This window comes from Impatiens glandulifera, chromosome 1, assembly GCF_907164915.1.
Source record: "Impatiens glandulifera chromosome 1, dImpGla2.1, whole genome shotgun sequence".
NCBI lineage: Eukaryota > Viridiplantae > Streptophyta > Magnoliopsida > Ericales > Balsaminaceae > Impatiens > Impatiens glandulifera.
The window spans coordinates 143,668,914-143,686,556 of NC_061862.1; the positions used below are offsets into that span (position 1 = coordinate 143,668,914).

Genomic DNA, 17,643 nt, shown 5'->3' on the forward strand with positions numbered 1-17,643 from the left:
AATGCAAATAACATTTTTTTTTCATCCATACATAAAAGAAAGAATATTACAAACAAAATAAAGTCTAAGAAATATTTTATTCTTTTGTATTTTTACAGGTGTATGCTCTTATAGCAATTTAGGTGTTAATCGTTTTTTTTTAGTCTTGGGCTAAGACTAAACATATTTCGATTATTCTTTGTGCACAATATGAAATTTAAACAAGTAATATTTCAATAATTAAAATGACAGTGACTTAATATTACTTTAAATTTAACTAAAACACGAAGTATGAAACTTTCCAAATAAATTGATATTGATATTATGATTTTAGAAAAGTATCTTAATTTAATAGATTAATCTGGGTTCAATTTGATAAAATATTAAAATAAATGATTAAATAAAAATTGAAATTTTTGGTCAAAATCGCCTAAAAGTAAATTAAGGACAATTTTGTCGAAACTTATTTATAAAAACAGAAAAATTAAGACTTAAGCGTCGACGTCTCGTTCTCCAATCGACAGAAAAAAAAAATACAATAGATCAGTTACCTTATGTTTGCCGACGAAATCAATGATTCACCGATTCTTGAGTACGAAACTTCCCAAATAAATTGATATTATGATTTTAGACAAGTATCTCATTTTAATAGATTAATCTGGGTTCAATTTGATAAAATATTAAAATAAATGATTAAATTAAAATCGAAAATTTTGGTCAAAATCGCCTAAAAGTAAATTAAGGACAATTTTGTCGAAACTTATTTATAAAAACAGAAAGGTTAAGCGTCGACGTCTCGTTCTCCAATCGACAGAAAAAAAAAATACAATAGATCGTTTACCTTATGTTTGCCGACGAAATCAATGATTCACCGGTTCTCGATTACTTAGTTACATTAATATTTAAAAAAATGACATAAACTTACTCAAATTAAAATTGAGACCAAGTATGTCCTTAAAGAACCAATTAATCATAGTTAGGAGATCTATTTAGACCAATCCTTATAAAACATTTTGATCTTATTATCTGAATTAGTCCCATGATCTACACATAATATCCAATAGAAACCACCAATTAACATGGTCAAAGAACTCCATTATAAATAATGACCCTGAAAATCCGAATTTGTTTTTTAAATTCAGTTTAACCTAAGATTGCGTGAATACCATTTTGAGAGGAATGCAAGACATGTGTTTATATCTTTGTGGGTTTATGAAAAGCATTATAAACAAAGAGAGAAACCTAAACCACCGTTTTCTTGCATGTGAATTTTACTATCCAACCATCATCACTTCTTCATTTTTCCTTTTATAAAAAACCCAAATCCAGAGTCATTTTGCTTGAATGATTTCTGGGTTGGAGAGAGTTTGATCGATTGATTAAGATATGAGTCGAAGGGTTAGCCGGAGGAGAGGGAAGGGTAAAGAGGTTTTGCCTAGCTACCCAGAAAATGAAGAAGGCGATTTACCTTGGGATAAGCAGAACCAGAATCAATGGCTGGATTGGACTATGCTACCCGATGATACAGTTATTCAGCTGTTTTCTTGTCTCAATTATCGGGATAGGGCGAGTCTCTCATCAACTTGCAGGACATGGCGGACTTTAGGTACTTCTCCATGTTTATGGCAGTCCCTAGATCTTCGAGCTCACAATTGCGATGTCAATGGAGCCGATTCCCTTTCATCTAGATGTTCTTCCCTGCAGAAGCTCCGATTTCGAGGGGCAGATTCAGCAGATGCTATAATTAATCTCCGAGCTACGAATTTGAAGGAAATATGTGGGGATGGTTGTGGGAAAATCGTTGATGCTACTCTGTCAGTTATTGCTGCTCGTCATGAGGCACTTGAAAGCCTACAACTTGGCCCTGAATTCTGTGAGAAAATCAGCAGTGGTGCAATCAAAGCCATTGCTAAATGCTGTCCTAAGCTTAGAAAACTGCGGCTTTCAGGTTTAAGGGATGTGGATGAACATGCCCTAAGTGGTTTGGCAAAGCATTGCAAAGATTTGGTTGATGTTGGGTTTATAGATTGCCAAAACTTGGATGAGGTAGCTTTAGGACGTATTACATCAATTCGGTTTCTTTCTGTTGCAGGAATATCAGACATGGATTGGACTGCTGTTTCTGAGCATTGGACTAAATTGCCCAACTTGATCGGTTTGGATGTTTCAAGAACATTTATTACTCCTAATGCTGCCTCTAGGTTGCTGTTGTCTTCAAAAAGTTTGAAGGTCTTGTGTGCCTTGAATTGCACGACCATTAAAGAGGATGCTAACTTTCCCCCCAACTTAAAGAAGGGTACATTGCTGTTAACCCTTTCCTCTGACATTTTCAAAGCTTTAGCTTCTCTATTTGGGAATGTTCTAAACAAAGAGAGAGATGTTTTATCTTATTGGAGGAGTTCAACGGACAAGGATAAGAATGTTGATGATATCATGACTTGGGTTGAATGGGTCATGTCTCATTCGCTTCTCCGAATAGCTGAATCAAATTCTCAGGGTTTGGACAATTTCTGGATAAATCAGGGTGCAGCATTGTTGCTCAATTTTCTAGAAAGTTCACAAGATGATGTCAAAGAAAAGGCTGCCACAGGACTTGCTACTTTTGTAGTCACCGATGATGAAAATACTAATATTGACGGTAGAAGAGCTGAAGCAGTTTTGAGTGGTGGAGGAATAAGCCTCCTTTTAAATCTTGCGAGATCTTGGAGGGATGGGTTTCAATCAGAAGCAGCAAAGGTAAAAAAAAAACAGTTAGTTTGATGACGATAATTGTGAATGCTTATTTTTGAAATTTTCTAGCTTCACAGCATGTAAAAATAGTCATGATGTTTTTGACTGTTATGATGTAAAATGACTAAAATTTTTCATATGGAATTCATAGGCTATAGCCAACTTGTCTGTCAACCCTAGTGTTGCAAAAGCTGTTGCAGATCAAGGAGGGATAAGTCTCCTTGCAAGTATGGCGCGGTCTATGAATAGAGTGGTTGCTGAAGAGGCCGCAGGAGGATTATGGAATTTGTCAGTTGGGGAAGAGCACAAGGTTATTTCCTTACGTTTCTTAAATATAACGTCATTTGACTTAAGTAGTAGAATGGAACAAATTTGACCTTTGTTTTCTCTTATTTTTTAATTAATTTTGGCGTTTATAGGGTGTTATTGCTGCGACCGGCGGTATAGAAGCTTTAGTTGGTCTTATTTTCAAATGGCCTTCTGGTGGAGATGGAGTGCTGGTATGTTACTCATAAATAGAAAAATGCACATTGCCTATCATCTCAGAACTAGTGTTTCTCATTATTATTTTTTGCTTGTCTAACTTATAATTAGGTTTTCTTCTTTTTTTTTGCAAAAAGTAATCTAGGGTTTTATTTCCTTGTTCCAGGAACGTGCTGCTGGTGCATTGGCAAACTTGGCAGCCGATGACAAGTGTAGCATAGAGGTTGCAGAAGTTGGTGGTGTACATGCCTTGGTGATGTTGGCTCGTAATTGTAAGACGGAGGGAGTACAGGAACAGGTGCTAGATATTATAATTAATTTACCGATAAATATAAAAAGTTCTTTTGATGATATGTTTTTAAATGTTTTCTTGCAAGTTCTTGCATCACAACTATGAGAGGTTTATTGTGGGAAAGTCTTCTCACTCTGAATTAGATAGTTACTGTTAATTTATCTTGTTAGTGAGATTTCTTTCTCTGTGCATATATCAGCCTATGAGTTAGGTTTTGTTTGATAAAATTGAAAATGAAGTGATGAATGTTGTCTTTTGTAAGCTATTACTATATTACCAAGTTAAGTTATTCATAACTTACTAAATTAAGTTAGATTTTATAGCTTAATTTGGAATAAATATTAATCATTAAGTGATTTTAAATAACAATTATTAAATGAACTCAAATTACAATAAGCATTTCATTATTTAGATTAAGTGATAATGTGTTATCAAACACTGTCTTATTGTGTGATTGGTAGTAGTACAAGAATAGTATGGTAGTCCTTGATTGAAGTGTGGGCCACAGTTGTGGGGTTCGTGCTAGCTTTCTCCAAGAGAATAAACCCTGATTTTCAAAAGAAAAAAGGAAATAGAGTAAGTTAGTGGGTTAATGAGATAGTAGCTTAAATCTTGATTATCTTTCTCAGGTTTGGGCCATTCTTAGTTTCACCCACATTTTTTCTACTAACAGTGATATTGTGGTACCATTGGATCCTCGTGTTACTTTTACCTCTTTTAAATTTTTTCTTTCTTTGGGATTGGAGAACTATTGCCACCTTGTGCAGAAAGAATGTAGTCGTGTCACCCAAGGATATTCAAAATTATTTTTACCTTAGCTATGAAGTTCTTGTATTTATAAAGAAAAGTCTTTGTGATTTACACCTTTTTTTTCGTTTTAAAAATACGCAGATTTATTTCTCACTGAACATGAAACAGGAGCCTGCAATTTAATTTTTGTTCATGTAGAGACGTGTTTCTATTTATCATATACAAGTATACTCTATATTATTTATGAATCATTATTAGACAGAAGATTTGTAAAATGATGGATAGATATCCAAAAGTAATGGCAGGATATTGCATAAGTGTCTGTAGTTATTCTCAATGATAAAAGAGATTTTGATATATGTAAATCTAGTCCAAGTTACTCCAGTGAATCTTTTTTTTTATCAACAATTAGGCTAAACGTCTTTTTATGACGTTGATTATTCGTGTATTAAACTATTAATTTGGACACTTTGCTTATCTTTAGGCGTTTTAATAATAGCTCTGCTACTTGTCAACTTACTGGTACTTTTGCAGGCTGCACGTGCACTAGCCAATATGGCAGCCCATGGAGATACCAATCATAACAACGCTACTGTTGGACTGGAAGCAGGTTCCATTGAAGCACTTGTGCAACTCACCCGCTCACCCCATGAAGGAGTCAGGTGCTAACATTGGCAAAACTTAATGGATTATTTCAAATGATCCAAGTCTTAATTTTCTTGGACTTGATTGTAAACTCCTTGAAGGAAGAATTTAGATTGGATTGATATGTGGCAGAAATATTATCATAGATCTTGTATTTTTCTTGATGGAATGTAGTAAGAAGTTAAATGACTTGAAGGATTTAGATGTGTAGGGGTGAATCAATCATACCATGTACATAATTTTTATTATAACCTATCAAAGGGATTTCGATTTTATAAAATTTATTTTGTTGCATACAGGCAAGAAGCTGCTGGTGCACTTTGGAACTTGTCATTTGATGATAGAAATCGAGAATCAATTTCAACAGCTGGGGGCATTGAAGCCTTGGTATGTGATTATCTCATGTCCTAGAATTTTCTCTCTTTTTTCTACTCATAAAATGAATTAAACTTAGTTTCCAGAACCAAACAACCAAAAATTCATTTGAAATGTATTCTTTGTAACTAGCGTTGTGCTCAATATATTCATGTGAGGACGCCTTTATATGTTTATACTGATGAAATTTGTCTACTTAAATATTCTTATTTAGGGAATTTTAATAGATATTTATTGATAATCTTCAGGCCTGTTTGATGTTTTTTTTTTGAAATAATCTGATTTTTGGAAGAAAATCCCGTTAGATGAAATTTGAATTATTTGGGTTAAATGACTAAATATTATTTTTTATTTAATATTTAAATTAGATAAAAGATAAAGTAGGTATAATTTGGTATTTTGATCGATGATGGGAATGAGGTTATTTGGATTAAATCCAAATAACCCTTCATCAAACAAGGTCTTCATTTATTGGTAAATTGTTACTTTTTTCGTTCCAAAATTATTGGCCAGTTCGAACAGAATCTGGGAGAGATTTATTGGAAAGAGGGAGTAGTAGTTTTCATTACTTGTTATAAATATGTTCATTGTCAGCAACATTTGGCCTCTATTTTCATCTGGCTGAAACTGGTTAATTTCAATCCACTATAAATTACAGGAAACTTGTACAAAGAACTCACTACAAATAATTAGCCATCTATTATAATCACTCTTTTTGAACTTAAGAAATTCACACCTTAGTTCCTTTTGGTGAGAGGTTCTTATTTTACTATTTTCCTTGGTAGTGGAAATAAATTCTGAAGCACTTTTTGACTTCATGGGACATATATAAACATGAACTTCAATTATGGTATTCTTTTCATTTCTTAGTTTGTATAATAAGCCCAATTTTTCTTTTTTAGCCTTTTGATACTATGTGACATTTTGCAGATATCCTATTGTCATGGATGATTTGTTAAAAAATAAGAAATCATTATGGATTGAGTATTTTATTCTAATAGATGAAAATCTGGGGTATCAGTTACTTCAGAAGTATAAACCATTTTTTTTTTTGCATTTTATAGGTCATCATGTATTAGTGAAATGATTTATGAATGTAGCAGATATATGGTTTAGTCCTGCTTGGTTAACCAACTTGAAAGGAATTTATTAAAACTTATTTTGAAAATACTGAGCATATATTTATTGCATGGATTTTTATACAAATATAATTTACAAAAACTAGTTTAGATTCACAATTACTTCTTAGGAAGCACTGGAAACATTGTGCAAAAATGTCTCATCATCTTTTGTATGTCTTCTGCCATTTTTACTATAAGGTTTGTTCATATATAGAGAAAAATTATGTCCAACAGTTTCATAAAAAGTACATATGGATGCAATAATGCTTATTATTGACGTTAACGATAACAACACATAGATTGGTATATTTCTATAATTGTGACTAGACCACTCATTTGCATCAAAAGAAATATTATTAAGAGGTTAAGGTATTATTATTTTCTAATTTTTGATGACCGGTGTTTATTTCCCGGAGGAGGCTAGCACGACCTCCCACTAACCTGAGACTTTTGCTCTCTTAGGTAAGAGTGTTTGCCACTTGAGCTACCCTGGTGAGTTATAAAGGGTATTATTAAGAGGGGTTGGAAGGTTAATGATGCTGAGAGCAAATATTTAATCTTAAATTCTCCAAAATCTCTTTTGTTTACTCAATTCATATTTGCAGACTATGGAAGGATTAAATCCTTGATAGAATATAATTTTAACCTGTTTAGAAGCAGTTTTTAATGCTACTTTTGTGTTTTGATGTTCACATATGTGAGATTTTTATGTCAAATGAAATTTAAAAGAAGTGGCTATGAAGCCATTTCCAAACAAACTAAATAAACATTCTAACTATCGATAATGGAAGATAAAATATGCACTTAGATAGGAAAAAACACTACAGGAAAGATTTAGATAAGGACAAAAAGAAGTTATTGTCAATTTCCATAAACCCATTCTAATAAGTCTCTGTTGAAGAAACAAAATTAGTAAAATTTTGACAGTGACTCATGCTTACAAGGATTCACCCTTAATGCAGTTAATAATTCCTCTAAAAAGAGCTTTCCTCAATTTAATTGTGGTTAATTATGTGAATCTTATGTGTTAGTTGAGCTTGTTCATGTGCAATTTCTGCATTGCTCTTTTTCATTTATGACATTTTTATTAACATAAGTTTTGGTATATGGTTATTGTTCTTCTACATTCAAATTACACTTGTCTAATTGGAGTTTGATCTAGTTGTCAAACTTCTATTTTAATGTAGGCCCTTTAATAAGATTTTCCTTCTGGTTTGAATTATTTTGTTTTATCATATAATGCTGCTATTGCAACTTTTGATTTTTCTCAAGCCACTTGTGTTTCTGTACTTCATGTTTACTTTTTGTATTTATGTTCTCTACTAGTAGAATTGATATGCCACTATGAATAGTGCAATCTTACAACTACTATTCTTTTGCTGGTTAAAAAATGTTTTTCTTTATTATATATTATTTAGCGACAAATAAGGGAGTACACATAACATAATTTATAAGGAATCTCCTAATAACACAGGTTAAGTCTCCAACATCTCCAAAAAACCCACAATGTATGTAATATTTGACTATTTGATTTTAAAAGTAATTTATTATGTGAATATTATTTCTGTTCTAAAAATTTACAGCCCTAAAGTACCCATATATTGCCATATATTGCCTTGTATATCATAATCACATCCTAAATTATTGTATCCAATAAGCATTTAAAATAATCATTCAGATCCTAACTCACTAGGTATCTCATTGTGACTCCTACATTTAGAAATACATCACTTTTCTACTTCAATGTGCTTGTCAATCATGTTGTACAAGATCGCGAGCAATGCTTAAGGCATTTTTGTCAACTGTTATTCTCGTATTTAGAGTCATGGAACAACTTGGTTAGAACAAATACAATGTAACATCCTGTTGATAAGTTTTGGATGGAGATGTAATTGTTTTTTTGGATGGAATTTATATTCAAGCTTTTGTAGTTTCACTTTAGAGGGAAAACACAAAATTTCTTGATCTAGAAGATTGTTTTTTTTTCTATGGTTGTTTTAACTGATCAATGTGACATGTAATAGATTTATCATCCTATATGTATTTGCAGGTTGCTCTTGCAAACTCCAGTTCAAATGCCTCACCAAGTCTTCAGGAGAGGGCTGCTGGAGCTTTGTGGGGACTGTCTGTATCAGAGGCAAATAGGTAGATGAACAATATCTGTTTTTTGGCCCTAGTACCATAAGATCATTACTATTACATCAGGATTAGAGATATCTTTTAGTACTTTCTTCTTTGGAATTTATTGTCTTTTATGGTGGCTACCCATAAGTTTACAATATTTTTGGAGGGTGTTTTCCCCATGTAGGAGGGAAGGCCACCATTTTTATTTTTATTTGGCTAAGGGGAGGGGGTGAGGTTCCAACCCCAGACCCATAGGTTCTTGACTGCATTTTTCATTTTTGAAGAAATGTCAACTTTTCATTTTTAAACAATTACAAAAGCAAGTTAAGTAAATACCTGCAATTTTCGGAAAAGTATAAAGTGCATTATAGTCTGAGGAGATCGTAGCAATCCCATTCATTGCAAATCCCCCACTTTTTGATCGAGGCGAAGGTTTGAAGGAGAAATCCTTTGATCTGCCTGTTATTATACTTCTTTTCTTGAAAGTCCTATTTTGTTCTTTCCTTGCCCGTTACAAATTTTCTCCAAAAAAATAAATAAAAAGCTTATTTTGCTTAATATATTCTCTTCTGTGTTAGGAAGGTCAATGGACTGTGATGCCACTACATCTTGATAATGTTGTGTGGAATATCAATTCAAAGACGGATAAAAAGAGCTTGATCTCTCTTATATGCACTGCTATCTTTTCTACTTTCTCCTTGTATTTTGCTTATTTTCTTGATATCTATTATTATAGTCAAATTGTCTTCCTTTCATTTACTACTGCTTCCATTCATACATTTTTCTTTGGTATTTGTTTCAATATCAGTATTGCTATTGGACAAGAAGGAGGTGTGGCACCGTTAATAGCACTTGCACGCTCCGAAACTGAAGTAAGTTATGCTTACTTTGTCAATTCATATGCAAGTAATTGAGTAATTTTGATTTCTGAGTAAGTTCTTTTGGAGTATTTTGATTAACAATGCTTGCCTATTTGTGTGTCTTGTAGGATGTACATGAGACTGCAGCAGGAGCTCTTTGGAATCTTGCTTTTAACTCAGGCAATGCTCTTCGTATAGTGGAGGAGGGTGGTGTTCCCACACTTGTGCATCTTTGCTCATCATCTGGATCTAAAATGGCACGGTTTATGGCTGCATTAGCATTGGCCTACATGTTTGATCGAAGGTGCTAACTTATAGCGTTTATTTTTGTTTCATGTAATATTAGTATTTGGTTGCATCAAAGTAAAAGCTCAAGTTGTTAGATGATGAACAGGAAACAATATCGAGCTAACACTCCCCCTCACATGTACATGAAAAGATAACTAATAGAAGGGTAAACTAAAACTAGGGACGAAGGGACTTTATCCTAAGACTTGAGAGGTTTAATACCATCTTAATCTGTCAATTCATCTAGAAGCTTAAATTGGTAACAGGATAAACCCAATACTAAATCAAGCTATAGAACTTGATTGTTTTAGATTAATATTTTTTCAGACTAGGGTATATATTGATAGTGTAGACTGAAGTACTTTGTTTCAAGTCATATTTACCTTTTTTTTTTTTTTTTTTTTTTTAATTTAGGAAGTTAACACGACCCCCGCAGTTATTACCCCCACTTCAACTTAAGACGTTTTAAGTAAGAATCATACCCGTAACCTTTAGTCTCTTAGACATTATTGACTCTCGTCACTTGAGCTACCTAGTGGTTGTTTCAGGTCATATGTACTGATTTGCTTGAAAAATATTCCACTTGTCTCTCTTGTTTTCATTTTCAATGAAATGCAAATGCAGGTTTCAAAAATAAAAAGTACTTTCTGAACTTTACTCTTTATGATCGGCATATAATGATATGTGCACCCTCTGTGCAGAATTGGTGAACAATCATTGGTGGGAAGTTCATCTGATAACACATCCAAAAGTGTGAACTTGGATGGTTCTAGGAGGATTGCTTTGAAACATATTGAAGCATTTGTCCTTAGTTTTGCTGATTCCTCAATGTTTCACGCGGCTTCTGTGTCTTCAGCACCTGCGGCTTTGTCAAGAATAACAGAGTCTGCCCGCATTCTAGAGGCAGGTCATCTGAGATGCAGGTTCTCTCTCTCTCTCTCTCTCTCACACACACACACACACACACATTCATGAAAATATGTCCATGCTGTTCATGCCAAAAATCATTATCTTTTATTCTTTACCCATATATTTTGTTGAGCAGACTTGCTTTTAACTCAATATTGTTCAATGAGATAAGTAAGGGTCCCTTCTTGAGCCTCGTGTTCAAATGAGACTTGTGGGTTCAATTAATTGTAGATATAGTGCCGCGTCTTCCATGTTAGTACTCATGTAGCTCACTCTTTTATGTAGCCTGTAAAAACAAGTATTATCATTCCCATTTAGTCATTCTCCTATCAATAATATATTTCTGTGAGTTTTTATATAGTACTAGAGCTAGACTAACTATATCAGGATTTTTCTGCTGACATCCACATGTGACCATGTCTTTCTTTCTTTTATGCTTCTTCCTTCAATATGGTCCTAGTTTAGGTTTATTTATCTTTTTTTTCCTTCTCTGTTTATCTGGTTTTTCAGTGTTTTGTTACTCTAGTCTTTACCAATCTTCATTAGTTATAAATGTTTCTTATTATTTTTTGGAGGGGGAGATATAGCATAAGAGTTCCCAAAGAGCAGTATCTAAACAACATGGATCCTTCATGAAAGTATAGTTCATTGAAATGTTTAGAAACAAAAGGTAGTAGGTAGGGTCAAGATATCTCTTGTTAGCTTTGGTCATCTACTGTTACTGAAGGTGTGAAATAGGGCGTAGATCTTAGTCACATGGATGCTCACAATCAATATGGCAAATATGAGCAAAATTGATTTAATTTGATTTGTAATCTTTAAAAACTCTTTTCATAGATTAGTCACACTTTGTGCATATGAAGACTCGTTTAGCCAATGGTAGAGCGCAAGGCTCTTAGCCACAAGGTTGTGGGGGCACACTTTGTGTATATATATGTTGGAATAATGATATTAGAGTAAGTGACTTGTTAATGCTGATGTATTCCATTTATGTAATAAACTTCATTCATTTTTGAAACATAACACTTGTATTAATAAACATGATATTATGAAAGATCACAATATCTGTTTTACAAGTACATTGAAACACAGAAATGAAAGCTCGCAAAAATGAAGTCACATCGTTTATCTTTCTGCAGATCATTCCAACACACATTACTGTTTTATCTCAGCTTCCTTTTAGCATTTTTGTTGTTGTTTCTTTCCCTTTATACTATCTTTTCTATGATTTCTTAGTGGGTGTGAGATTGGACGATTTGTCACCATGCTGCGGAATCCTTCATCTGTTCTCAAGGCATGTGCTGCATTTGCACTACTACAGGTGAATAGGATTTGCATACTGTTAAATGTAAATGTAATTATCGACTAAACATTTTTTTTTTGTAGTTCACAATGCCAGGTGGCCGTCACGCAATGCACCATGTCAACCTTCTACAGAATGCGGGGGCATCGCGAATATTGCGCGGAGCAGCTGCATCTACAAACGCACCCCTTGAAGCCAAAATCTTTGCAAAAATTGTACTTCGGAATCTAGAGCATCACGTCTCGCTATGAAGGTGGTCAAGTGGAACTAAAAAACCTCTTTTGTTTTCTTTTGTTATATAGCCTGCATATGAAGAATCAAAATACATTCTATATGCAAGCATGGAACGCCTTCCCTTTTGAAATCATTTTGTTGTTATATCATGAAGATTGTTGTAAAAAATTTCTTCTCTCTTTTGTGACCAATGAATGGTTCAAAAATCACTCTCTCACATCTCTTTCTATTGTCAGATTGTTGGGATTCATTCTTCTTGTTAAGAAGAGAATGTACTTTGAAATAGCTAAAGCTACAAGCCTTGTTGCACTTCTACCCTTGTATTATGTTTGATGCCTTTCTTATGCAGTCATATAGTTGCTTATCAATGCTTAGAACTTGATTTAGGCCAAGTAATTGGTTAATTTTGCACTATAAAAGGAGTTCAAAGGGTACATTTTATTACTTTGATGAATTGTGGTGGTGTCCATTAATATGGGTGAGCAAACTTTAGATTAATCTGAAGATTAACCCTATTTAATCCTTATTTTTGATCGAGTTAGGTTCAAAGGTTCACTTTATGATTGGTTAATCTTCACTCATTGTCAAAAGTTTTATGTTTGATTTCTACTTAAAACGTCTTAAAATGAGATTCCTATAGGGATCATAGTTATTTAAAATTAGAAAAAATAGTTTTATTTTGAATTATTATTATGATTTCATTTCATTTTTTTAATAACAAATAATTGAAAGTGTGTTTAAACTTAAGATAAGCAAATTTTTTTCTCAAAAAAAGATGAGAAACAATGTAACCATACAAATCTGAAAGGAGGCTAAGCTTTTGTTACTCAAGTGATATAACATTTCATTTCTAAACAGTTGGAGACACAAAAGCAACAGCCAGTGCAGTTTTGACTTCATGAGATGTGATACAACCCTCAATGAATTCTGATCCATGTCTTTTGGCCTTTTATTCAGATACTGATCCCATGCCATGAAATGTGGCAAAGTAAACTGTATAAAAAGTAACATAAATTAAGTTAGGTTCTTCCCATGATCCAAAATTATTGACCAGCACCAATTCATTATGCTGGCTTGACTTGGTTGAGTTATTCAACGAATAAGACATTCTTTGTATTATTAGAAATGAATCAAACTCGTGACAACTCTAATAATACAAACTTCAACATATCCTACAAGAGCATGTTATTAATGAAATCAAGTTCTACAAGTTAAGAATGTCAAATCCCCTCTCTTTCAAACTGGTTCTATGAGATCTTCGATTCGTTATATAAGAATAAGTCTAGGTGAAGAGAAAATGTAACTGAAATCAACATTCATCTAGAAAATATTTCTAAATACTACTTTTCTTGCACCAGATTTATATTATTTGACATCCATGAATTAAATGCATGTTATAAATTCAAGTTTGAAATGTTATTCCTAGAAGAATTGATAACGAGACAGAATGAATTCAAATAATACATAATCTCCTATTTATAAGTTACTAACCTACTAATTTACTCTGCTAATCACCATAATACACCTATACTACTACTAACTATCATACTATCCTGCTTTGGTATCTATGAGGGCAACTGGTTCCAATTTTTCGGGGCACATAATCAATTTTTTTTGGCAACATAGGAAATATGTATTCTCATCCTAAAGACATGATATTAGTGATGTTCAATACTGATTAATATTTAAAAATTACATGAACACTATTATGCAGATTATCTTAATGAATAAAAAGTTAGTATAAGGTCATACACTAAAAGCAGTGCGCATTACTGCAAATTCAGCAGCAGTTACTGGAACATAAAATCGATCAGTGATTTTCATAACAATGTTGACAACATCTGCCAATAAGTCAAATAACAAGTTAAAAAACTATAGCAGCAGCATGCTACACATAAAATGTTCAAATGTCTGATAAAAACAGATTTATCTCTGAAATTCAAAAGGCTATGAAACACCATTCCGGATCTAAATAACCTAAATTATGCACCTTGATAACATGGCAGGATCATGAAAGAATTGACATGATTCTCCTTGAGGAAAACTTATCATGGCACCAATTTCTGTGGCAGACAATGCAAACTTCTGCAACATGTTAAAACTGGGGCTAAACAAACTCGAACAGAATAAGGAACGATAACTTGTTAACCTTTCATCGTTGAATGATCACTTACTTGATCTTCATATACTTCTAAAATGCCAAACAAGCTTGGTAGAAGTCAATGGACCACATATATTTGAACTATATTCAACTGGATCATTAGGAAATTGAATATAGGATGAATATACACTCTCCTTATCAAAACTGAAGTCCATGGACCACATACATTTTCTGCTTTTTAAACATAAAAGCAGTTAAATTGTTAAAATTTGTATTAGGTGATTACTACTAATACAAACAATTCAAGTATTAAACAAATTCATTTTTCAAAAAATGAAAAAGAAGTATTAAGCACCTTCATCAAACAAGTCATCCATCAAGCCAAAGCAGATAAAAGCTTATGTGAAGGCAACATCGAAAAATCTTATTTCAATGTCTGCAATAGATAAACAATAAAGTTGAAGACACTTCTAAATTTATTCCACCACATTACAGGTTTCAGTTAAATGAATATAAGAACAGTAAATTTTCAAGATTGCCTGGCCAAAATGTTAACATGATTGTTCCACTGCGGTCAATCTTCATGCCCCCAGACTGAATAAATGAAACATCCGGTGATGACTAGTTAATTGAAGTCAAAACTAGTCTAAAGCTAGTTGAACCTTATTTTTAGTTTGTCATCTCATTTATAGACGAGACGACCTTCGAGGAGTGTCTAATCTTCGTCATTTTTATCAAGTTCACCTAAAAGTAAAAAAAGGACCCTACATACTTATGGAATCAACAAATCTAACATGACATACTTCCAATTTACTGAAAGTTGGGAGAACAGGAATGGCAGAGAGTGCAGCTTTTGCCCTTGTAAATAGTGTAAGGTGCAAATATTTTGCTCCCAATTGATTCTACAGATGAAGTGGACATCAGGACAATTACAGATCACAACAAATGGATCAAAGCATGATGAAGAGTCTATACCATCAGAAGTAGGATCTAATTGTAGAAATTCCTGCATAAGATGAAAGGCCATGGAAACATAAAGAAACTCCATTCAAGGGTATAATTCTTGATAACAAGTTTCTACATACAAACATATTCATTAAATTTAATATGAATGATCCTTGAATTTGTTTGAAAATACCCACATCTGGAGCTGGATCTTGAATATTGATTTATATGAGATAAGACTATGGAATATACTTGAATTATATATGTATTAATAAATTTAATAACGTTTTCCATTCAAATAAACTTCACTTAAATTCCATTAGAATTTAGATCACTTGGGAACTTAGGTTATCATTTTAGTTAAACAAATGCAATTTATGAAAGCTTTTATGTTTCTCGTCTCAATTTTTCTTGAATGGATTAAAATCTTTAAGATTCACATCTAGAACTCGGGCTAATAGGCACAGAATATACTTTCTTAACCAATCTAAATTAACTTAGTCAAGTTGTGTTTGTGAAACAATAAGCTATTATGTCCACCATTAGTAGCAAGGTTCACTAAGTAGTGAAACTAAGATTCCTAACACTAAATAAAATAGATGACAATCCTTCTGCACCAAAATGCATAATGAAAGTGTACAACCACATATATATTCCTAGTGAAGAAAACACTAAGTGGGACCTGGGATAATCAGCCAAGAAGGATTCATATGAATCCCACGAGAGAAACATAAGCCAACAATTCAACTAAATGATAATTTAGTAGAGGAACTTCTTGTTTCGGATAACATAGTCACTAAGAAGAAGGATTGTTGGAGACTCCATTTTCATATGGATGGAATGTCAAGGTTCAAATTAACTATTATCAAATAAACATTGTCATGAGAAGTGAAGTGAGAGACGACAAAATAGAGTACATGACCATTTTGCGAGTAAAGAAATGATACCTTAGGCTTTTAGCCAACAGGAAGTAAAATGTGTAAGACTTAAACGTGTAAAGCTAGTTATTTACCTAGACCCAAAGAGATCGGCGAGCTTCCACATGAATAAGACTCGAGCGTTTTAAGATTATTTTTTCAACTCCATTCTCAAACGACGACGTATCTGTTCTATTTCCTTTCCAGATAATAATGTTGTAGATTAAAACGGCGACGGGATTTTTACTCATTATTCTTCTCCATATTTAGATATTGTGTGTTTGTGTTATGTTCCAAAATTATATCTAAACAGTAAAAAATATTAATGTTGAAAAATATAAAGATTTACGATAATAATGTAGTTAAAATTTAATAATATGATAGAGATTACGAAATATAAAATATGATATCGTAATACAAAACTCGTAATATAATTGAATCGGCCGGCTAGACAAGACTTACACCAAAATGTTGGATATCCTTTTATAAAAATGAATTGTGAGTGAGAGTGAATGTAATTTGATTTGAAAACGAAATGAGTTTATTAGTCAAAATAAACTCTAATTCAAATTTGAGAAACACAACTTAGTTAGAACTTTAGGCGATTGATGCTTTTAAATTAATTATCAAGAAGGTTTAATTTCATTTTGTACTAACAAAAATCTAACTATTTAAAAAAAATGTATAAGGAGTAATTTCAAACAAAATAAGTATATTGAGATATTTAAAACTTAGTTAAAGGTGAATTAAATAAATTAGGAAAGATAAATTACATATGATGTGGATAATTGTGAGAGTGTGTGTTATACACCTCCCGGGAGCTGAAGAGTCAATGCCATTGATGATGGGTTTTTCTTTCTTCTATCTATTTTCAGATTCTTTCTTTTGGTTCTTAATGATGTGAACTTTGTTATTCATATCGTTCTAGTTTCACTTCATTATCTATTGGTATAATCTCTGTAAAATTAGATTCTAACAGGTTGGTATAAGGTTATTTTTTTGGTTTATAATGATGTGAATTAGTGATTCTTCTTCAGTTCTTGTTCGGTTCATTATCTTAGTTATCATCCTGTTTAAAGAGTTGACGTCAATGTTCAGTTGTGTCTATTATATTATTTATAGTTCTTATAAATTTGGATTGGTTATGAGAAACAGCGGTGACAATGTTAATTCACCATTCTTTGGTGGAGTTCGCATTGACAGTCATACTTCGGAGGATGACTGGTATTTGGTTAGTAGGGGAGGGTGTGTTGTTCATCTAGTGGACGGTCGACCTTAGTTTCACTTAAGAGACAAAAGGAATGATGAATTCTCAAAAGGGTCCGGAGGAGTCGAAGTGTCTCGTAAATCGTCGGTCTTTAGCTGACTATCTCGTCTACCTCTTAGGGCACCTATCGGGTATGCTTTTGGAGCGAATACGCGACAATCAAAAATTAGAAATATTATTAGTGAAAGTGGAAGGAGTCAATACTTGGTGGGTCGTCCAACCCACCCAATCTAAACTACTGGGTGGAGAAGATGTCAGTTCACACCAACACAATTCCTAGATGCACGCAACTAGAGTCTCGCGCTGTCAATGCACGATCA

The 17,643-nt window shown here is 33.0% G+C and overlaps 1 protein-coding gene across 1 annotated transcript; it reads left to right on the top strand.

The window, feature by feature from the left end:
* Nucleotides 1-1,174: 1,174 nt before the first annotated feature.
* Nucleotides 1,175-12,405, top strand: LOC124919996 (protein ARABIDILLO 1-like). The gene is made up of 12 exons (XM_047460377.1): nucleotides 1,175-2,715; nucleotides 2,861-3,019; nucleotides 3,129-3,209; nucleotides 3,359-3,490; nucleotides 4,769-4,896; nucleotides 5,179-5,266; nucleotides 8,426-8,520; nucleotides 9,308-9,371; nucleotides 9,488-9,663; nucleotides 10,349-10,570; nucleotides 11,793-11,877; nucleotides 11,943-12,405. Exons 1-12 carry the CDS (start codon nucleotides 1,366-1,368, stop codon nucleotides 12,108-12,110), a joined length of 2,748 nt encoding a protein of 915 aa, XP_047316333.1. The 5' UTR covers nucleotides 1,175-1,365; the 3' UTR covers nucleotides 12,111-12,405.
* Nucleotides 12,406-17,643: the final 5,238 nt, after the last annotated feature.

What these genes read in the sequence shown, in the direction of transcription:
- LOC124919996 (XM_047460377.1), top strand. Translation starts at nt 1,366, where the DNA reads ATGAGTCGAAGGGTTAGCCGGAGGAGAGGGAAGGGTAAAGAGGTTTTG. An exon ending in TCACCCCATGAAGGAGTCAG is followed by an intron (nt 4,897 to 5,178) that starts GTGCTAACATTG and finishes TGTTGCATACAG; the next exon opens with GCAAGAAGCTGCTGGTGCAC. An exon ending in CTGCATTTGCACTACTACAG is followed by an intron (nt 11,878 to 11,942) that starts GTGAATAGGATT and finishes TTTTTTTTGTAG; the next exon opens with TTCACAATGCCAGGTGGCCG.